The 23,859-nt window shown below is 37.3% G+C and overlaps 2 protein-coding genes across 3 annotated transcripts; both read left to right on the top strand.

Annotated features, from left to right (window-relative positions):
* Positions 1-9,778: 9,778 nt before the first annotated feature.
* Positions 9,779-19,924, top strand: LOC128858569 (NADH dehydrogenase [ubiquinone] 1 alpha subcomplex subunit 5). 2 transcript variants are annotated; one of them, XM_054094963.1, is made up of 3 exons: positions 9,779-9,909; positions 18,637-18,798; positions 18,848-19,924. In XM_054094963.1, exons 1-3 carry the CDS (start codon positions 9,895-9,897, stop codon positions 19,037-19,039), a joined length of 369 nt encoding a protein of 122 aa, XP_053950938.1. In that variant the 5' UTR covers positions 9,779-9,894; the 3' UTR covers positions 19,040-19,924. The 2 variants fall into 2 exon arrangements, with proteins under 2 accessions (XP_053950938.1, XP_053950937.1); XM_054094962.1 differs by lacking the exon at positions 9,779-9,909 and adding an exon at positions 9,979-10,065.
* Positions 15,719-17,233, top strand: LOC128858568 (uncharacterized). Its single transcript, XM_054094961.1, has 2 exons — positions 15,719-16,241; positions 16,707-17,233. The coding sequence occupies exons 1-2, from the start codon at positions 16,002-16,004 to the stop codon at positions 17,226-17,228; spliced, it is 762 nt and encodes a 253-aa protein (XP_053950936.1). The 5' UTR covers positions 15,719-16,001; the 3' UTR covers positions 17,229-17,233.
* Positions 19,925-23,859: the final 3,935 nt, after the last annotated feature.

A 23,859-nucleotide genomic window follows, 5' to 3' on the forward strand; every position in this document is an offset into this window, starting at 1 on the left:
GATTAATTTTTCACCCAGAACATCGTCTTCATTCGTATGGTATGACGATGTCGTAAGTTTCTGCATTTTACAATGTGTACAGTGCTCACAGAAAATAAGTTTATTAATCTCCTGTACCATAAATCGATAGAGTTATGGGAAAACTTCAACTCTATATGTGAAACAAGCTACGTCCGTAATTTTATAGTTATGATTGGCGATGTCGATTGAAGATTCGATTTAAAGCTATTTGTACTAAATAATAATCCACATTATATTAAAATTCTATTATTACAAATGTTCTTCTAAACGTATGTAATACCGTGCAGAATAAATGTGAGGAGCGAACTGTCAAACGAACGATGAGAGAGAGAAGAACAAAGCGAAATAAGAAAAACGCAGTCAACCAAAAGGGAATAATGCTTATATTATTATTTTTATTATTTATAGGGGCGCTTTGTTGATTTCGATTATTTGATTTGATTGATTTGATTTCGATTATAAAATTTGGCTACATATTACAAAAAAAACATATTTTTACAAATACTGCGGTGCTTTTTTTGATTTCAAATATACATACATATTAAAACAAATATATATTTTTACAAACACTTAAAATTTGGAATACAAATCACAAACAAAAACACAAAAAAATATATTTTTACAAATACTGAAAATTTAGATACTTAATAGAAAAAAATATATATTTTTACAAATACTGCGGCGCTTTTTTTGTTTTCGAATATACATACATATTAAAACAAATATATATTTTCACAAACAAAAACACAAAAAAATATATTTTTACAAATACTGAAAATTTGGATACTTAATAGAAAAAAATATATATTTTTACAAATACTGCGGCGCTTTTTTTGTTTTCGAATATTAAAAAAAAAACAATATTTTTACAAACACTTAAAATAATACAAATCACGCTATTTTTAGTCCAAATTTTCGCCTACGTTGCTTTTTTTCGAAATAGTGCAAAATCGGACAATGTTTTAGTCCAAATTTTCGTAAGCGCCATGTGTAAATTTTACGATTAAACAATATTTTTATAAGTGGTATGAATTATAAAACCTAAGTTAAATGCTTGCTGGGTTGACGATTGCGGCATACACTTCTCTTCAACTGTATTTCAGTACAAGCTGCAAATACGGTCGTAAAAAACCTAATTTTTAAACTTTTCCTGGAGGTTCTATAGGGACCTTAGGAGGTTGGCACTTTCTTAGTTATAATGGTTAGACCGTGCTCTTTCTAATGGCCATGGTGGATGGTGCCACGCCCTTCCGCCTCCGCCCCTCATTCAATTATATCGTGGTGGTAATGGAAAGTTTAGCCAAATCTTATATGTACTATGTTTACGTAGCCGAATGGCCTGATGCGTGACTACCATTTGGAAGTGCACAGGTTCGAATCCCAGCGCATGAAAACTCCAAATGAAAGAAATAGTTGTTTCTATTATAGTAGTCACCCGAATGTAAATATCATATTTCTGCCATGGAAAAAAAATAAAAAAAAATAAATAATTGGCGCGTACACTTCTGTTAGGTGCTTGGCCGAGCTCCTCCTCCTATTTGTGGTGTGCGTCTTGATGTTGTTCCACAAATGGAGGGACCTACAGTTTCAAGCCGACTCCGAACGGCAGATATTTTATGAGGAGCTTTTTCATGGCAGAAATACACTCGGAGGTTTGCCATTGCCTGCCGAGGGGCGACCGCTATTATAAAAATGTTTTTATTAATTTTGCTTTCACCGAGATTCGAACCAACGACCTCTCTGTGAATTCCGAATGGTAATCACGCACCAACCCATTCGGCTACGGCGGCCGCCGACCATGAAAAGCTTCTCATAAAAAACCATCTGCCGTGCGGAGTTGGCGTAAACTGAATCCCTCCATTTATATATTATCATATTATGATATATGATATCAAAAGTTTTTATATCAAGGAGATTCAATAAGGCGGCAGATTTTCTTCCATAAATAAAACATAACAAAGTGTATCGAAATGTTTTTTTATTTCATTATGTTTTTATGGCCTCTGCACACGGGTCGTACCGTCAGCGCCACTATTTTATTTTTTAATGTAACGGCGATGACGATACACTTGCTTGCCGGCATACAATGCAACTAGCTATTGTACAAGTACGGATTGTCAGTTTGTCGAGCTATAAATAGAAATAAAATTAAAAAGGAGGCACTAAATTAAGAATAACTCAAACAACAGATTATTCATTGCCACAAGGTAATTACAGGAGGATGATTACAAATTTCAGACTTTTGTTTACAGAAATCTTTACAATTAATTCATATACTTTAATACATTTTTTATCAAATACCTTAATTTAATTTGATTAAACAGAAAGTAGCTCACTTTATGTAAATGTTGTCAAAATTGTTCACCATAAATGCTGGTTTAATTCTGTCAAAAATATATTTTGAAATATTTTGTTCGCCCTTCAATCACCTTCATATAGAATTTCCATCGCTATACTACTGACGACATATACAAGAACTTTGGGTACAAAAATGTTTTTTGAATTTTTATGATGAGATATGCTAGAATAAGAAAAAATGTTGATTAATTTTTGTATGAGTCATTAATATTAAAACTATCTTCAGACTAAACCACTAGTTCACGTCAAGTGCCGTAGTTATGTTTAATTCACATCCGAAATATTTAGCTTATTTTCTAAATATTGTAGCAAACTGAGAAACTTCGTGAACGGACTGGCAATAATATCGAGAGAGTGAGATATTAAAACAGACAGGAATTCGCTTTGAGGCGAGACAGAACTCGGCAGAAGATACTAGTTTCCAAATTTAGAAATTAAGATAGTTATTAGCACATGTACAATATATAAGCAGAGGTGTACACGCATATAAAATCCTATTCTATCCTGATCATTATCTTAATTTCTAGATTTGGCAATTCGTATTTTCTGGTAACTGCTTTATTGCCATCTGACATTCATTTTTTAGGATTAGTATCTCATTCGCTCGCACTACCAGTTGTTTCGCGAATATTCGTGATTTATCACATCACAATAGACCTCTTCTTTTCGCCCAGAATTAGCAAGTGGTGAATAGATGAAGCAACTGGTACAAATGAACATAAGTGTGTCGGTAACGCGGGAAGAGAGCTGCCTTAAATTACATGTCTAATGAGCTATAGCCATACTCTCTAGCGGCGAACCTGACTTTCGCCTGAAAATTGCTCGTCAAGTTAATCGAGCATAGATATAGCGAGCGGGGAAATGGCGAAAAGAATAGACCTAATATGTATCAGTAAGCATTTGAAATTGCTAAAGGCCCTACGTTGTCTGCATGTAGATATCCAAACCTTCTTTTCGGGATACATACACATACTTATTTTACTATTATGAGTTTTAGTGGGCTTTTGCTTTGCTTTTTGGCACTTGATTCATTGATGGCCATAAATATTTTGATATAATTAAATGCGTTGTGGTTAAGTTATGTAATTTAATAAATTATTTCCAATGAAGGCTTGGTTGTGTGTATGGTCTAGTATATTTGGCTATTAATGTCCAGTAACCAGCAAAACGATCCACTAACTTTTATCGATTCGGCAGTTCTTAGTTTCGTGGACAGTATTTGTCGATTCGATGGTTCCATATGTAGATGTCCACGTAAGTGGGGAAAGCCTCGGGTAAGAACTTCCCGTCCTGATGATGACGCCTGCAAACGAACTAAGGATAACGATTTGAGGGCATACACCTGGAAAGTCCGGTCCCTTAATGGGGACGGCGCTTCTGACCGGCTTGTTGATGTTCTCGTGAGAGTAAAGGCTGACATCACTGCCACTCAACAGATGCGATGGACGCGGCAAGGCAAGAAAAACATGGAGCACTACAGCTGCCATGTTTACATGTGCACAATCGGTGTGGGATTTGTTGTGAGAGAGAGACTTCGTCGCCAAGTACTCCCAATAATCCGCATCATAGCCCGATTTTTTAACATCTCGCTCATTTGCGCCCACGCCCCGACGGAACATTCCTAAGAGCACTGCCCCCGCCATTAGCTAAAAATCGTGCTTGGCGACTTCAACACCTCCAACGGCAAGGAGAAAATTTTTGACAGAGCCTGATCGACTTCGCCGGAGCCCGAAACCAGGTAGTCTGCAGCACCAGATTCCAGTATAAGAAAATACACCAAGCTACCTGGCTATCTCCTGATCGAAAAACACGAAACCAGATCGATCATGTTGTGATAGATGGAAGACACGCTTCTAGTGTATTCGACCGATAATTACCTCGTTACAGCCAATCTGCGCACACGCCTCTGTGCCGCAAGAAACCTACATCTAACTACGCAAAGAATGTTCGTCATCGGAAAGCTGCAATCACAAAAGACATCCAGACAAGGTTCGCCACTCGACTCTTACTCCTGCTCTCAGAGAGTACTGCCCAACGAACCGGTATGCACGAACAATGGAGCAACATTTCTCGTTCTCTACGTACAAACGCCGAAGAAGAAATCGGATTCCGAAAGAAGAAACAAGATACCGAAATACGTGAGTGTGAGGAGATTGAGATGCTGGCCAATAGGAACAACGCCCGAAAATTCTACCAGAAAGATCGGCGGCTTACAGAAAGTTTTAAGACCGAGACGTTTTCCTGTAAGAACAAAGACGGCGATCTGGTGACTGTCATCCAGAGCATACTTAAATTATGGAGCGAACATTTCTCAAACCTGGTAGCAAGTGATAGCTGAGTATGTCACAGAGAATATGAAGATCCCGATACCCCAATCTTTGACGACAGAATTGTCGTTCCGCTACCCGACCATGACGAGGGTAGAATAGCGATACCGCGGCTAAAGAACAACAAAGCTGCGGGAGCCGATGGACTGTCGGCTGAGCTTTCAAACAGGGCGGCGAGGAGCTGGTAAGGTGCATGCATCAGCTTCTGTGCAAAATATGGTCGGATGAAAGCATGCCTGCCTATTGGAATTTAAGTGTTTTGCCTTCTCCAAACTGGATAAAGAGGCAAATCGATTTGGTCTGGTGGTGAATGAGAACAAAACGAAGTATCTCCTGTAATCAAACAAACAGTCGGCGAACTAGCGTATCGGCACCTACGTTCGAGGTTGTAAAAGACTTCGTTTATTTAGGAACCAGCATTAACACCGATAACAATATCAGCCTGGAAATTGAACGTACAATCTCTCTTGCCAACAAGTGCTACTTTGGACTAAGTAGGTAAATGAATAGTAAAGTCCTCTCTCAACGCACAAAACTAACACTCTACAAAGCTCTTATCATACCCGTCCTAACGTATGGCGCAGAAGCTTGGACGATGACAACATCCGATGAAGCGACGCTTGGAGTGTTCGAGAGAAAGATTCTGCGTAAGATTTTTGGACCTTTGCTCGTTGGCAACGGCGAATATCGCAGACGATGGAATGATGAGCTGTATGAGCTTTACGACGTCATAGACATAGCGCAGCGAATAAAGATCCAGCGGCTACGTTGGCTGGGTCATGTCGTCCGAATGGATACAAACACTCCGGCTCTCTAATATTTGATCCGCGCTTTGTTAAACTCGGCCAAAATCGCGTAAGCGGTTAACACGCCAATTAAGAAGAAGAAGATTTTTTCTATTACACTAACGATTGTACTATTCTCAACTAACTATTTTATACTAAACAGCTGTTTTCATCTTTTCATTGAAACTGATAAAGAGTGGCATCTTTGTCAAAATAAATTCAAAATGAGCGAATAACGCAGAAAAGGAAAACATAAAAAAACATGCCAGTCGGCTGTTAAATGCAATTGAGGTGTTTATTTACCAATTACATTTGTACGAAGTAAATACAATAAAATAACTGCATTTTAAAACTTAATTTTGTTTTAATACTTTTAATATATGGTTTTTTTTTTTTGGCCGTGCTACAGCCGAACAGCTCAATCGTATTCTTGATTATTTAATAGAAGTCTCGGGTCTAGCCGGATCTAGATACCAGAAACAACATTGGAAATTCGAATCCAAAAAAGGAGGAGCGAGCTAGGAACAATGCTAAACAGTCTGGGTGGAGCAGTGAAGACCGTCGATTAATGATAGACGGTAAGAAAACATTGTGCAGTAGCATCAAGGCAGGGAACCGTCGACGGCAGCAGGCTTTAACTGGAAACAGGCCTATCAATGAGGAGCCCCTAATGAAATTCGAGAGGCGTGCGTATGTCTTATAGGGGAAGAATATATGACTGGGCACGATTCAATAGCTGAACATATTCCCCTAGAGGAGGTAAATTGAATGAAGTGAATGTTTTTAAGTCTAACCTCCTAGCGTGTCAATTTTTAGGAAATTCAACTATGCATCGAAGTAGGAGATGAAAGCGTGATTTCGAAAGCACCATCGACTTCTGTACGCCACTTACAGAAAATTTCTGCTGGTGATGCTCGGAATTTTTTTTAGAAAAAGCAGAAAAACAGATGCCCTAAATGTAATTTCTTTTGAGTTTTATTTGAAGTAATTTCATTACATTTACTTTTTAACTGCAGGTTTTAATTTCCATAATATTATCATATTTGAATGCATATACATGCATTATACATTATACACATATGCATATACATATCTATATATATATGTAAATATAATTATGTACCTGAAAACTAGAAATGCATGTAAACTGAATTTAAAGACTGAACTATTGGGATTTAAACTGTATATAATTTTATTCTGTAAAAAGTTTCACCAATAAATATGAAAATGTTTTAGTTTTATATCCGAGTGTTCATATAAATGTGTAAGCAGAATGATTTTAAGTAAAAATAGTAGTATATTTATTTAAAAAAAATTAGCAATCAGTATTTGTTGTGGGAGAGAGACTTCGTTACCAAGTACTGTCGTTCATTCCGGTGGACGAGAGTCTTGCAATAATCCGCATCAAAGCCCAATTTTTTACTATCTAGCTAATTTGCGCCCACGCCCCGACGGAAGAGAAGGACGATGCTGCCAAAAATTCGTTCTATGAGCACTTGGGACGTTTCTATGAGCGCTGCCCCACCACGACATAAGAATCGCGGGAATTCTTGGTCCCAACCTCGACTCGGATCATTACCTCGTTGCAGTCAAACTGCGCACACGCCTCTGTGCAGCAAAAAACGCAAAGTATGTTCGACATCGAGAAGCTGCCATCACAACAGACAGCCAGAAAAGTCTCCACTCGACTCTCATTCCCGCTCTCAGAACAATAACAAAAGCAGGCTGGTATATACCAAACGACGTGATCCATAGCGACCTCAATATCGACACAAAAGATGACACAATTAGAAAATACAACATTAAGCATATACAACGACTAACAAATCATCAAAATAAACAACTGCCCAAGCTACCACAATCGGAGAAAATGTGAAAACGAAGATTAAAACGATTAACTCTAACAGAACTCACAATATAACAAAACAAAAAAAGAAAAAACAAAAAATAATAATTATAACACTTAGGAAATAATATAATGTAGCATAATCTAAAGCAAATTTGAATGTTTATCTAGCATTGGTTGGAGAACAAAGAATTCCAAAACTACTTTAAAAATAATTACTTATTGTTTAAATTTAACAGATTGTAATTAAAAAAGGGAAATAATAGAAAAAAATCTTTAACGAATTTTAAAACAAAATAATAATTACTATGATTTTAAACACTGTACGTTAATCACTACGAAAAAAAACCGAACCAGATAAAAAACTGAACAGAATAAAGAATGACTGCGCAATCTATTATTTAATTTCCACTTTATTTCAAATGAAAGAAGTCGGCGATAAATTGATAGAGAAAAATTTAGTAAAGTATGAATTATTTATATGTTTGCACCCATATACATATGTATGTAAATATGTCTTCTAAATGCTCGACAACCGCAGCTGTTGTATGTCAAGTGCGCGCATGAGTATACCCTAAGTTGCAGAACACAACATAAGTAGTTTATAAAAAAGTTCTGCGACGCGCATTTCAATACTAAGAGGAAATCTCAAAACAATTATGTTATGTTCTCTGATAGTAGGTAAATAGTTAATTAGTATATTACTTTACGTATTTAGTTCTTCAATTGATAAAATGTGCTCAAAAACCTATGCATATATCTGCAAGGTTAGAAACTTTCTATGAAATCAGAGCATTTGAAATTTACTGCACATACATATTTGAAGGTTACTGTAACTACAATGATGTACCTATGAATGAGCGCTGGATGTCTTGATAAGTTTTAGGCAAGGCGAATTTATTACAGGTGACAGCAAACACATATAAGTAAAACCCTACATGTATTTGTTGTTGCGTTTGGTGCAAGCGTCATGTCAAAATCAGCAAGCAAATGTAAACATACGAATGTAAACATACCAATACATACAAACAAAGCATATCATTTTGACGTAAGCCATACCTACGGTGAAAAATTCAGCTGGGTGAATGCTGTCACCTTATTAAATCCACCTTTGGGAATCAAAGTTTTAACAGAAAGAAGACGCTTTATAATACGTTCACATCTGCATGAATCACCTATAAGTCCACCAAATTAATCTACCCGTTAACATATGGCAGATTACCTGCAAAATGGACAATCAGCTGTCAATACTGCTGTGAGAAGTTTTTATTCATACAAATTATTTTGGTGGAATATTTCGGTGTTTTTCGTTTATTATTATTAACGAAATGAACGAAATACAATTGTCTGTTAATAATAAACAGTTGGAGCAAATCCGCATGCGACGTTTACGGAGGTTGCAAAAAATTATGGCAGTAATACGCCTCGGAAATTCTATATTACATTGTACAATAAGTAATAAGACGACAAAACGCTTTTTTCTGTAGAATGAATCCATAATTAAAAATATTTAACAAACATTTTATCAGAGTTATATTTACAGACCTGTTTCCATTCCCGGCATCCATTTCATTTAGTTTTTATTTTGATGTTTCTCTTTACGTAATTACAATTATCGATAACACAGAAAACACAGGGTTGTATGTCAAAAAGTATCGTTATTATCTAGGATTATTTTATAATCTTAGATTTTGGGAGAGAAATTTTGTAGTCAAAAGTGCCGATCGAAAGAATTTTGATATTATGGTGCTCATTCGTTGAAGAATAGGCCTATTGTGAATTTCGATCGCTCGACGCATTTACAATAGATTTTTTCTCTCAGCTGATACAGCAAATCAAAATAAAAGAAAAACCGATTGTGTTGAAATTCTTTGCTAACATTATTTTTAAAAGTAAAAAAAAAAGTATTTTTTGTGGAAAAGAGTACAACGGAGTTGTGGTTCGCCGATTCATCGGACGATGAAAGATTAGTGGAACTAGCTAGAAGTAGAAAACACTTGAGGGGCGTATCCAACCCCCTAGAAATGGCTTCCACTGAGTAAGTTTAGAATTTTCAAAATGTGTTGACGTACTTAATATTACACAAATTTCCTTACAGATTTTTAAAGAACTTAATATTATCTAAAGAGGCGTTTACGAACCTACTTACCGGCCAAAATTATGCCAAAATTGGACTAAACGGATAGACCATTTGAAGCGCAGTCGCGGTCGACATTTGCATGAAATACTCTTTAAACATTAAAATATATGGACTGTACTATCGATTTAAATAAAAATTTCTTGCATTTTTGAGAATTTTACGTGGGTTTTTTTGAAAAACTTTCCTATAGCTCTTAAAAAATTACCCTTTAGGTGATTGATGCATATGTGAACGTATTATTATGTTGTCGTTTATTTGGTGTCGATAGGACTTACAAATCATCGACAAAAATTATTACTTCAACTGAAATTATCGATGTTTTCATTAATGTGCTATGAAAATTTGTAGACATCGGACTCTTTTGAATTATTTGTTTAAATCAGAAACGTATAAATTTCCACCAAATAAATTTCAGTAATGGCAGCAAAGGTGGTGGGTATTTAAAATATTAAAATAACGTTTAATAACTCATATTTTTAAAGTACACTGGGGGCTTGCCCGCCGCCCCTAAATGTTATGTCACTAGTCACTTTAATTCTGAAGGAATTTGGAAGGCATCCGGTTATCAGAGTAAATGCTCACTTTGTGGTGCGTTGGGAAGGAAAATTGTATTAGAGAAATAAATTGCAATATCTTAACACGCCTGTGAGCTTTAAAACTTTCCGTATATATTTTTAATATTATTTTGTACGGCTGGCGAGGCCCGACATTGCAGATAGATGTAGTAAATATGTAATAAATACTGGTAATTATTTAGAATGTAGCCCGATTTCTAATGCTTTATTTGTTAGACATTTTAGTTATTAAAATAGTGAAGTAATTAATATTTAGCAAAATATAAAGAATACAGTGTAATTCGTGTTAAATTGGTGTAATACGGCGATTTGGTACGTTAGTGAAAGAGGGAAAAGTGGTAAAGAATACCAATTTTACTCTATTGTTTCTTTGTTAGTGACTTTCAACGGTTTAAAAGAATGAGTCGGGCTTACTATAATGCGGCATGGACAATTTTAGGCTAATGACTTGTTTATATTATTATATTATATTTATATTTCGGTAAAACTTTCCTTTACTACCACGATGTATTTGAAGGGGGGGCGGAGAAGGAGGGGGCGTGGCACCACCCACCACGCCCATTAGAAAGAGCAAAGTTGTACCATTATAACTGTGAAAGTCCCAACCTTCTAGTGCCCCTATAGAACCCCCAGGAGATGTTTAAAAATTAGGTTTTTTCCGACCGCATTTGCAGTTTGTACTGAAATACAGTTGAAGAGAAGAGTATACAGCAGTCGTCAACCCAGCAAGCATTTAACTTAGGTTTTATATTTCACAGCACTTATGAAAACGTTGTTTTATCGTAAAAGTTATGAGTGCCGATGGCGAAAATTTAGGTCAAAAATTGTTCGATTTTGCATTATTTCACTATTTATAAAATTTTTTTTTTGTAAAAATATTTGTTTTTGTAATATACATGTATATTTGAAATCAAAAAAGCGCCGCAGGCGAAAATTTGGACTAAAAATCGCGCGATTTTTATTCCAAATTTTCAGTATTTGTAAAAATATTTGTTTTTGTAATATACATGTCTATGTGAAATCAAAAAAAGCGCCGCAGGCGAAAATTTGGACTAAAAATCGCGCGAATTTTATTCCAAATTTTCAGTATTTGTAAAAATATTTGTTTTTGTAATATACATGTCTATGTGAAATCAAAAAAAGCGCCGCAGGCGAAAATTTGGACTAAAAATCGCGCGAATTTTATTCCAAATTTTCAGTATTTGTAAAAATATTTGTTTTTGTAATATATATGTATATTTGCAATCAAAAAAGCGCCGCAGGCGAAAATTTGGACTAAAAATCGCGCGATTTTTATTCCAAATTTTCAGTATTTGTAAAAATTTTTGTTTTTGTAATATATATGTATATTTGAAATCAAAAAAGCGCCGCAGGCGAAAATTTGGACTAAAAATCGCGCGATTTTTATTCCAAATTTTCAGTATTTGTAAAAATATTTGTTTTTGTCATATTATGTATATTTGAAACTAAAAAAGCGCCCCTATAAATAATAAAAGAATTGTTCGCTTTTGGTTGACTGGGCTTTTCTTATTTCGCTTTGTTCTTCTCTCTCTCATCGTCCGTTTGACAGTTCGCTCCTCAAATTTATTCTGCACGGTATTACAAACGGTTAGAAGAACATTTATAATAATAGAATTTTAATAGAATTTGGACTATTATTTAGTAAAAATAGCTTTAAATCGAATCTTAATGTAATAAAGAATGTTTATAAGTGATTTTGTTACTTTTCTGTGTTTGTATTTATGTGAAATAAGCGTCTGTAATAGGGCATTTTTTTAAGCTTATGCAAAAAAGCTGCATTTTTAACGTTAAATATTGCTATTAATTCTTAATTTCAATTTATCAAAAGTAATATAAATCAAAAGGCTGATATAGTGACTACATTTGCGTGTTATAATTTTTAAATTCGGTCCACGCACTTAGACATTATAAGCAAATATATCGTGGTAGAAAAGGAAAGCTCAGCCTATATTTCTTCTAAACTTACTTAAATTCACATAATATTCAGTCGTACGCGTGTTTTACTGAACTTGGATTCGTAATATTTCAATGAAAATGAAATGCAAATGCATTTATAAATAACCATTCCTTGGAATTGACAACAGTATTCTGGTCAGTATTGGTTTCAGTAGTGGGACCACTCTCCCTAATTTCCTCTTATCAGGAATGATGGGAGTGGCCATAGACAAGTTGAAGACATTGATGAGATATTCTACTCCCAATGGATCCAGTTTTTTCAGCATCCGCATGTTTACCCATCAGGGCCAGTGGCTTTGGATGGTTTCATGTATTTGATGGCCCCTTGAACCTCATCACCGGAGAAAGCAAATGACGCACGGTCGTTCGTCAGTTTGCGCAGCCTTGTGGTAGCGCGACACTTGGATCTGTCGGCCGGAGGATGCAGTATAAAAAGTCGGCTGAAGTAGCTCGCGCATCTCTTCGGGTCCGTCGAAGTGCAACCGTTGAAGGTGATGGCCACCTTGTCGTTGTGCCTCGTCGGTTTCGACAGGGACCTTACGGTGGACCAGAGCTTGCTCACACCAGAGGTGAAGTTACAGGACTTCAAATGCTTTTCCCATTTGTTCCGCTTATATCGGGTTATCAGTTGCCGTATCTCGGAATTGAGATCCTTTATCCGAGGATGCCCTGGATCGTCAACACGCTCGTTCGCCAGAACAGCTGCTTCAGCTGGCAAATTAGGACGTATGTCCCGGATCCTTCCAGCGGGTATGAAGTGAGCCGCGGCAGCTGTGTGTGAATGGAGAGAGCGGCAAAGATGTCTTCAGTAAATTCCGCGAATCTGGTCCGATCAGTTTTGTTGAAGTTGATGTATGACCGGTGATCCGGGGAAACAAAGTCGCCAGGTTTCTCGATCGAGATGATAATGGGCAAGTGGTCTGATGCAAGCGATAGCATAGGTCCCCAGGTTATGCTATTTATCAGACCTGCGGTAGCAATTGTGATGTCAGGCGTGCTGCTGCAATTGCACACTACCCTAGTGGGGGCGTCGTCGTTTCCAGTGCTGAATGTCGAATCTCCTCTCTGCTCTGCCAATAGCTGTCCCCTACGATCATTTGGCAGGCTTGAATGCCAAAGATGGTGATGCGCATTAAAGTCACCTACAACCAATCGGTTTTCACCTCTGATGAGCGCACCGATATCAGGGTGATATCCTGCCGGGCAGCAGGTGACAGGTGGTATGTAAATATAGATTTCGAGCTCGGCGTCGGCTGACAGGACAGCTATCCCTTGACATTATAAGGTGCTGTCCCTGCGGTCGATGCCGCTCGATAACACGATACTGCAATTTTTGGTGGACAAAAAACGCTAAACCTCCACCGTGGGCGCGCTCGCGATTCTTTCTGTGCACGTTATAGCCATCCCTAGTGATCAGGGGGGAGTTAGCGTGCAGTTTTATTTCTTGGACCGCAGCTATCTTGATACCATGTCGGCTCATGAAGTCGGATATCTTGTCAATCTTACTCGTAAGTCTGTTGGAGTTCAGTTGTAGGAGTTTAAAACTCCTCGGGAGTGTGATCATAACTCGGTGTGAGGGACGCGTGGTGTTGTCTGCGTTGGTCCTGCTGCGCGTTCCGCAAAAGTTGTTGTGGCCTGACGTTGACAGACGCCCGCGCCGCAGGGGGCGGTTGCGGGTGCAGAGCTCTGCAGCAGGGGGCAACGAAGTCGCGTGTCCACTCACGAGTGGTGCGCAGGCCAGAGCACCTCCGAAAGTGGCACCAGCCATTGCAAGAATTACATTGGACTGTTGTCAGGTTCCGAGGAGCAGACGGTGCGGGGGACCCAGAGCAGCTGGTATGTCCCCGCACTGGGATAGGAGCAGGAGGGTTCTGGGTCAGTGGGGGAGTTGTGTTGCCCCTGAGGGCTCCTTACCGTTGAGGTATTGTTGGTGGCGGCAGTTTGAAGTGCCGTCACTGAGGACGGTAACGCCGTTGAGGCAGGGGCCGCCTGATGGCGGGAGCAATACGTGGCCACATACCTTGTGGACCACTCCCTATGAGTCTTAAGGCCTGAACAGGTCTTAAGATGGTACACGGTACACTAGACAGGGCTAGTTTACTGGGGCGGCAACCCTTGGTCTGGAAAAACCCGAGTCATTCCGGTAATGTAGAACCGGCTGCCATGGGAATCGGAAATGGCGCTGTCCTCCCTGCCGCTGTCCATGACTGCGAGAGTGATGAAGCCGGCCTGTTTAGCGACTTCGCTAAATAATTTGGGCAGGCCGCCAGCAGTCCTGGGTCTCTTTTCAAGGGAAACATCCTCCTCCTGGGAGCGTTGCTTCTTTACCCCCGATTCGGTTGTGGGGCGCTCGCATCCACTCCGGTTTTGCCTGCGGTCCGCTACCTAACATAAGCGGGTTCCCGCTTGGTTCGTGCTGGAAGTCGGTTCCGACAGCATGTTCTAAGTGCGCTTTAATGTTTAAACGACTATCAATCATCACCTCTATGTATTTAATGGCGGATTTTGAATTGATAGTTACAGTCCCTTTATTTACATTCCTAAATTCTCAGTCTTCATAGTTTTTAGACGTCTCCCAAGCCTTCTTGGATGTGTTTCGCCAGCATTGACTTGGATTCTAGAAGGTATGTACACTCTTGAAATGCGGTAGTCGTACGTAAGGTTCCATTTAAGTGGAAATAAAATTGATCCTTGAGGAACCCCTGCTGACACGTTGTACAAATAACTAAGCGCGCGTATTTTTATGAGTGCTTCTAGTATACGCTGCCAGCTTTGTAAGCTTTTTTACAATACTTCGGATAATACCCCCAGATAAGTAGTGCCATAGGGTTAATATCAGCTCCTTCGCAAATCTTTTTGAAACTTTCTTGCTTATTAGTTTTAAAAGCGGTTCTTAACGACTGGCTTGCTGATCTATAATATTAAATTATGAACTTTACCAGCAAAATCGGGTCTCCCTTTACTGCGCTGCATCTGATCTCAGTAGCTTGATATTATCATTCCATCAGTAGTACGGAGAGATATGTTTACTTTTTACTCGCCTGGGCAAGTAAACATTGCAAGCTTTTCGTAGGTCTTCTACATGGAGCGTCGTTTTATTTTCGGCGGAACCAGCTCAGTCATATAATTACTGACCCGCTATTTACAATAATGATGTAGAATTGAGTGAATGCTTCAAAAATATTTCTGCTCTTTGAATTGTACACCTGCTGCCCCATTTTGTTCCCGGGCGTTGAAGTCACCCGCTATGATTAAAGGCAATTTTCAAGTAGCCTCCAGTACAATGTTTTACTGAAGCTGCTCGTAATGAACTATTGGCAGACAGGGTCTTGCGTAGTTTGTGGGGTTTAATATATATTTTCTGTTCAAAAGTTTTTAACGAAAGTTGTATCTATAGTGTATACGAGTTTAATACTAGGGGAGGTCGGGTATTCTTGGACACGGGGAATTGTTGGACAGCTCGGTATCTTTCCTCCCCGTAACGCGTAACGCTAGAGGTATCAACCAATAGCCATGCACTTATATCGTAATCAGCTCACTTTTTATTAGGCAGTCGACCTGTTTAGACACGCAGATTCAGCGCTGTCAAAGAGTAAAAAAATTCGACACTGTGAAATTTTTTTTTGCACTAAGTAATTATTATAGTTATTTTGACTGCTGTTTTCAACGTATTAATTCAGGTAAGTATATTTATAATATTCGTGTAACCTTAAATCACCGATGCATAAAGGAACTATGCATGAAGTTTGCATTGTGTTTTTTGTACTATGACATTTTGTAAAAGTAAGCATTCGGGGAATTATTGGACACTTTTCTCGGGGGTATTATTGGACACTTAGTTCTTGATGTTTTACAATATAAATTCGTGTGATTGATATGTATAAGTGTTTTTTCATACATAATTTTATCAGGGCTTTTGTTTTTTGTCAATTTCCATTATTATTTTAGACTTATAAAGTTTTCTGTGACAGAATGCCGCGTTATTATGCCAAGAAAGAAAAGACGATTGATTTCGACAATATTTTGGAGGCGATTAAGCTGGTGAAATTGCACAAGAACTCCATTCGACAAGCTGCAAAGGCGAAAAACATTCCAAAAAGCACTTTGGCTTGGCACATTTCGAATTTTGACAAGGCAAATATTGACGTTGCTGCTGATAATGTTGATGTGATGAAGAATTTGCTGAAAGAACATTCGACGACCGAAAAAACAGTGAGTTGTGTTAATTTCATTAATTTTTTTTTATTCAATCACAAATAAATTTATTATTATTCATTAATTCATTTATTTTGCTTCATGAAGAAAGCTTTGTTTTCCTTCAAATTATGAATTTTTTAAAAATGCTTCAATCGAAATTTTTTTACATTAATTTATAAGTTGATAGCACAAATCTGTGAAATTTGACTTTTTTTTGTTACAAAAGATTTAGGGCTGATTTTTGCAAGTTTTTACAGAATTTTCTATAATTTCATCTCAGATATCCGAAAAATTTAAATTTTTGTCATTTTCGTAAATTTTTTTATATTCTTTTCATGAACCGCATTTCATGCGCATTTTAACCCGCAAAAAATCCTAAATATTAAAAATGATCCAATGATAATAAAAATTTTATCTCTATGAGGAAGCAAAATGTTCATGAAATGAACATAGTTTTCAGCTTGTTTATTTTTATTTCAGATTTTCAATGCAGAGCAAGAGAGTGTGCTGATGAAATACCTTCTTGACGCCAGCAACATCAACTATGGATTGAGTTTGAAGGAACTGCGAAAACTTGCATATGAATATGCTAATAAGATCGGCATTTCGTATCCGAACTCATGGAATGCCAACAAAGAGGCAAGTACGGATTGGCAATTGGCCTTCATGAAACGTCACCGGAATTTGTCATTACGAACAGCGGAACAAGTGAGTCAGAATCGTGCAAAGTCTTTCAACAAAGAGAATGTCGATGCCTTCTTCAACAATCTGTCGTCTGTGCTCAGTGCCACCCAGTTCGAATCGCATCGAATTTGGAACATGGACGAATGTCCATGCCCGAGTGTGCCAACGAAAGTAGTCAAAACAATTGCACCGAAAGGAAAAAAGCGTGTAGGAACATCAACATCTGCCGAGAGAGGCACAAATGTGACTCTAGCATTGTCCGTTAGCGCGACGGGCAATCAATTCCGCCGTTTTATCTCTTCCCACGGAACAACATGAAAGAGGTGTACATGACGCATGCAACACTTGGCGCAGTTGGTTTCGCAAATGGTTCTGGGTGGATGACATCTGAAGACTTCATCCGATATATGCAACATTTCATCAAACACACGGGCGCGAATGCGGATTCACCAACTCTTCTGCTTCTCGACAATCACACGTCACATTTGTCGATTGAGGCCATTGAATTGGCATTGAGGCACGGCATTACCATGATCTCATTCCCACCGCATTGCACGCATCGTATGCAGCCGCTCGATGTTTCGGTATTTGGCCCTTTCAAGAACATGTTCACCATAAAACATGATGCTTGGAAGAAGTCCAACGTAGGCGTGATTTTTGATTTACATCATGTACCACTCATCGTCGACCAATCCTTAGACGTTGCCTTGACGCCAAAAAACATTAAGGCGGGATTTCGAGCGACAGGAATTTTTCCATTCAATCCGCAAGCCTTCACGGAAATCGACTTTGTTGCTTCGAAGTTGAGTGGCGAAAATGCGTGCGACGACGATGAAGAAGATGTCGATAATCAGCGTCGAATCATTATGTCTGGGGATTCAATATCAACCGCAGCTCATGAAGTAATCACGACATCCGAACCATCGACAAGCACTGCGGTTTCGGTCAAAGACCTCCGCCTTGCATTGACATCGGTAGGTCCGCTGAAACTTGGCACCGTGGTCGCAAGCCAATGAAATCGGCCGTCTTGACATCGCCAGAATGTGTAACTGAAATACGTGAAAAGGCTAAGAAGAAACAGGAGAGATTATCGGAGAAAGGCGACACACCAGCAGCAAAGAAACGAAAAAGCACACCAGCAACAAAGAAACTAAAAGGCCGTGGAAAACCAAAGACTCCTCTGAAGAAAATACCGTCTTCTACTGAAACCGACGATGAGGAAGACATTGATTTCTGCATAATTTGCATGGAAAATATGCCCAAGAAGGAGAACCGCCGAAACACGGCCCATTGCATCGCCTGTGATCGAGGTGTTCACTTGAGTTGCGCCGGAGAGAACCCCAATGCATTTACGTGTGTTCAATGCGGTCCACAATAATATTTCTTGTCAAATTTCAATTTATTTTGTAAATTAAGTCTTATTTTTTCATTTTCATTCCCAAATAAAAATTTTCGAACAATAATTTAAATTTTCTATTAATTTACGAACTGTCCAATAATTCCCCGAGATTTTTGAAAATCGCGAAAATCGATATTTTGCGCTAACTGATATTAACTGTACAATATCATACCATTTGATCAAGTTGTCATACCAAAATGAAGGTTATTTCTCGTACTTTAAAACTAAGTTTTCGCATTTTTAGAAAAAAAATTTTTTTTGCGAGTTTTCGTACAAAATGAAAGTGTGTCCAATAATACCATGACTTCCCCTATATTATATTTTCAGACAACGGGCCTAACTGGCTTGGCAGTAGCAAGCAATCCTCATCACACTCTGGGGGCTCTTTACGGAAAAATTTTACGAGCTCTTTCTAAAATGCCTCAAGATGCTTCTTATCGAAAATATACTGAAAAAGTGGTTCAAAATAGACTCAAAGCTGTCGACACGGTAAGACACACTTGCGATTTTAGGATTATTTACGCGCTTATCTTTTCAGCACAAGGACGTAACTGCTTTGGAAAAAGAGATTGCAAGCGGTCAAGTGGAGGAATTGATAGTGCAAGCGGAAAATGAACTTATTTTAGCACGAAAAATGCTAGGTTGGAAGCCTTGGGAAAGTTTAGTGAAGCCACAACCACCAAAACAGTGGATTTGGCCACCAGCAAAAATTGTCGAACCTAAAGTGTAATATATAATTGTAATAAATGCAACGGTCCATAATACCTGAATTAAATATTTACTTATAAATTTCAAAGAGTTATTGTAGAATTATTATTATTCAAAATTTTAAAATTTATGAGTGATATGTTGATGCATTGGTGGCAGGATCAGTTTTCGTTTAGAAGAGATTTAAACAAAAACTAATTAGCCACTCAATTTTTTGTGCTGTGCTCTATGTTATTGTTATTAAAACATATTCATTTAAATACAAATATAAATTGGTCAGTATCCGAAATAATCCCAAAAAGTAAACGAGCTCCTGCATGAAATGTATTCTAAATAAATAGGCTGTTTTTATCAGATGCATGACACTGTGCAAAATCGGATGATAGTGGCCGTGAATTAGACCGTTCACCTTTATTTTGGAAGCGATATGTATATGCATATACATACATATTTACATACATACTAGTGCTTGGCATATTGCATATTTACACATACATACCGTAGTTTTTTATGCAGTTGTCAATACACTACACAATTTGCTTTGCCGTTGTTTCAAACATAACATACTTGTATTACATCTTAGATTAAAACTCACAAAGCTTTAAGCATTCTAAGGTAAAGAAAAACAGGTTCTTCCTGGTTATTTAAAAAAACAACACTTGCTGAGTTTACCGTTGATCACTGATAACTGAGGATTTTATTTCTTAAACTTTCTTATTTATGTATAATGAATATTTGATTACTTCACAGTATTTAATTTGGTTTACAATTCTTGGAAAATTCATTTGACAATATTCAAATCGCTTAACAAAATTATGATTACTTCACAATATTCAATAGTTCATTGGTTTTAATAATTGTTGTTTATAAAGCAGTAAAGTTTAAATAAAGGAAGTTGAAAAAAATACTCATATTCTTATGAACAAACATTTTATATTTCGAATACAGTGGAGGCTATAACTCCCCACCGTTACATTGAGGCTCCGACGAAATTATGATTTTCTTTTTTGTTTTGATGGTGTATGTTATGATTATTATTACAATTAGTATTGTGACAAGATTAATGCTAATATTTACATTTTTTATTTTACTTGTTTCATACAGTACATTTTCAAAATTTTGTTCATTTTTAATTTCCTTCAGAAATAGAGTTGCGATTTTTATATCATTTAACGTTAAATTTTCGTTTTCTTTAATTTTTGTTATGATGTTAGGTAATATAATTTTATCATACACTTTTATATTGACATTTGAATAATTTTTATCTAAAGTTTGAATAATACAGTTCTCAAATTTTATCATAAAATTTCCTATTTGTTTTATTTTAAATTTGTTATTGTACAATTGTGAGACGTTGAAATTCTTAAATATTAGGATACCAGGTAAAATTTCTTTTACGATTATTAGGTTTAATGGGATCATGGTGCAATATTCTTCTTTGAAATTGAATATATTTTGTACGCATTCATCATTAATTTTTTTCCAAATTCTTTTCAAGATTATCTTTGATATTAATATCAAAGATGTTGTTCTTTATGTCCGCTAGGACTTCATACTTATTAAGAACAATTGATTTATTTTTTGCGTTTGGAGGAGGTTCAAATATTATAATTGATAATCGGAATATTTCGGAATTCAAATTCAATTATTACAATATTTTCGTCGTGGAAACCTACACTGAATTTTGTATTTGTGTAACTGTTAAAGTTACTGATTAAGTATAATTCAATATATATATAATATAAGTATATCTGAGGGAATAATTGCTAGTTTAGTAGAGAAGATATTATTGACCCATGTCATTTACGTGATTTTTTGGAAGTGATATATCGTTGTTTATTTGATACTAGCTTTAACCCGCAGCCCCGCTCGCGTGGAGTAGTTTTGAGGGATTTAGGATATGTATGTATATAAAAGAGTTACAAACAATAATTTCATAGGAAATATTTTTTTATTAATAATCATAATATTACAATACCCGGCATCCGTTGCTATGCCTCGTTGAATAAAATCAAAACAAACAATCAGAAAAATATCAAGCACAATTATTTTTATTAATTTTCTATCTCCAACCGTTTTTGAACTTATAGTTGAACAGCTTATGCGTATTATGAAGTCTAGAGTGCGCTATAAATAGTGGGAAATAGGAAAAACAAAGATTTTTTAGATTAAATTTAATCAAATATTCGATTATTAGTGACGAATGAGAGTGGTGGCGCGGCCTGGGGGCTGTGGGAAGGGAGTTCCATCATAAAAACATGCCTATAACTTTCATTGGGCGAAAATATGAATGTATAGAAATTTTTACGTCATTTGGTGTTGTCGTTTCGTAGTGATGCGCGGACAACGTACAGACATTCACCTTTATAGTATTGATATTTGTCCCAAGAATGTCATTTCGTCTTCTAACGTTGCAATTTTGTTCTGAAAATAGTCTTTAAATGTTCTTATGTAATTGTTTACTTTTGTTTGTTTGTCATTAATGTGGTCTGTTATGTTTTGTATTTGAAGAGCAAGGACATTATTTACATACCTATATCAGATTATTGATTTGGATTTGTAGATTTGCTTCGTTTTCATTTAGGTATTTAAGAGATTGGTTAAATTGTATTTCGTTATTACTGTCTAGTGTACCTGCTATTATTTTTAGTTCTTTTCCTAATACATTAATTAATCCGCGTCTAGATCTAAAGTGCGGGTTAAGATTTTCAATTTCTCCTTTGAGTAAAGCAAAATTTTTATTTACTGTGTCCAATAAATCTTTATTTTCAGTGGTAGTTGAGTTGGGTGATTCAATATTGGAATGTATTACGTGAAACGTCTCCATATATGCTGAGGTATTGACGATATGGATAACCTTATTATACTGTTCGATCACTTGGATTTCTCCTTTCTTAATGGGCATGAATCCGTTGTTAATTGTGAGATCTTGTGCGGCAATAATTTGTGCAATACTTGTTGAGATTAAAAATATGATTGGAGTCCAGGTCGTCATCTGAAATTTACGTTATTACGTGTTAGTAGTAGTGGGAAGCTTTAAGTGAAGCCCTCTTGTCACTTATAATAATTCTACCTTTGCTGAAAATGCGTTCGGTTCCCCTGTGGTTGTTATATTATTTATCTAAAATTGTATTATAAACAAAAAATTACTTTCCAATAATCAAGACGGTTACCAGCTTCATCCAAATTTAGACTTTAGAAAAGTTCCGAAGGCTTAGAATGGCGTCAACTCGTTCATTCGTCGGTTTTTTGGCAATGTTCCTTTTCAGAAATGCAAACAATTGCTGATGGCGCTGCAGTCTCAGTTGGTGTTGGTGGCCAGAAATTGTAAGGAGCAGGATTTTTGTTGTGCTGGGTTAATTCGGTTTCCAACGGTTTTACGGATTCTGAAACGTTGTGAGAAAAAAGGAAGCCCACCCCTTTGAATCGAGGATAAAGCAACGTGGGTAATCTGGTTACAGTGCGTTTTTCATATCCAATCATATCATTCATATCAATCTGCGTTTACTGCTTTCAGTTATATTTAATAGCATTTCGGAACCTTCTTCCGATTGAACTTTGGGTATTAAACTTTTTATAGTGTTAAGTAAATCAGCACCACCAGAATTATAAGCGAACCTGTTATATTTGTTGACGACGAAATTTTTTCAGTAGCGGTGTCAAAAGGTTCAAGCAATTCTACAATGTCCACTAAAATAGCAGCTTCTTCCACAGTGAGATGTGCAGCTGCTTTTGGTATGCTTAGAACTGTGTCAATTGAGTGACAAAATGTTTTTAACATCGATAGTGTTCCAATGCTTTCCCAGCACTATTGTATATCCTACTGGCAAGAGAAAATGATTACGATAACGCCTCGAACGTGCAGGAAACATTTCCCTCATCTGGGTTCCAGAGCACAGGAATATAGAGGGAAATGAAATTGCCGATGAGCTTGCCAGGAAGGGGGCGGCAGAACCGGATCCAGCTGCCCTCTTCTCAGACATCGGTATCCCCTTGGCCGTCGTTAAAGGGAAACTACACAATTTCTTTCTAAGAAAAGCGCAAGACAGATGGAGGTCTGTCTCATCGTGTGCCATTTCAAAAGCACTATGGCCTCAATACGATATAAACAGAACAGAATTCCGTACAACCTCCATTGCAGAAGCTGTGGGGATCCTACAGAGAGACTGTGGAACACTTTCTCTGCAGATGTCCGGCTTTGGCGGTTAGGCGCCTGAGATTCCTCAGCGTCCCCTTTGGGGATTACTTAATGAAATTCTCTAGCCTAGATCCCTTTTCTCTCCTCCGCTACATCAACAGCACTGGATGGCTGTAGACGGTTTTATCTCCTCCCTTAATCCTTTCACAGGTAGTGGTCCACTCTGGTTTCACAGTGGGGTACTCTTGCCATCTTACCTACCTACCTACCTACCTAACGCCGGCAAGTGAGGTAAACGATCTACGATACTAGGTTCCCACGACAGTCGGTACTACGTTACCGGAACGACCCGGGTTTATATCCGGTCAAGGACTGTCACTTCAGCAGCATTCCCCATATATGTATGGGAATGTTTATGCTGCTACGACAACAATCATCTACGATACTACGGAACGTTGGTGATTTGTCATTTACATGGGGTCCTCATTGGTGGCATCATGTCAGCTGACACAGAACGTACGTCTACGTTGGTGAGTGTAAGTACCATTACTCGTTTATCAACCCACTTAAGTTTTTAGAATTGACATTTTCAACCTTTCGAGAAGTACTTTTCATATTTATAAATGAATTATAAGTGCATTAAATCCCCGGTGAAAAAATTTATTTTACAGCTCTGTATTGTACCACAAATAAATATGCAAAAA

This window comes from Anastrepha ludens, chromosome 3, assembly GCF_028408465.1.
Source record: "Anastrepha ludens isolate Willacy chromosome 3, idAnaLude1.1, whole genome shotgun sequence".
NCBI classification, from domain to species: Eukaryota; Metazoa; Arthropoda; class Insecta; order Diptera; family Tephritidae; genus Anastrepha; species Anastrepha ludens.

Bases quoted from the DNA above. Each gene is read 5' to 3' on its own strand.
- LOC128858569 (XM_054094962.1), top strand. From the start codon at position 9,994: ATGTCACTAGTCACTTTAATTCTGAAGGAATTTGGAAGGCATCCGGTT. The intron at 10,066-18,636 runs GTGCGTTGGGAA...TTATATTTTCAG, and splicing joins GAGTAAATGCTCACTTTGTG to ACAACGGGCCTAACTGGCTT. The intron at 18,799-18,847 runs GTAAGACACACT...TTATCTTTTCAG, and splicing joins GACTCAAAGCTGTCGACACG to CACAAGGACGTAACTGCTTT.
- LOC128858568 (XM_054094961.1), top strand. From the start codon at position 16,002: ATGCCGCGTTATTATGCCAAGAAAGAAAAGACGATTGATTTCGACAAT. The intron at 16,242-16,706 runs GTGAGTTGTGTT...TTTTTATTTCAG, and splicing joins ATTCGACGACCGAAAAAACA to ATTTTCAATGCAGAGCAAGA.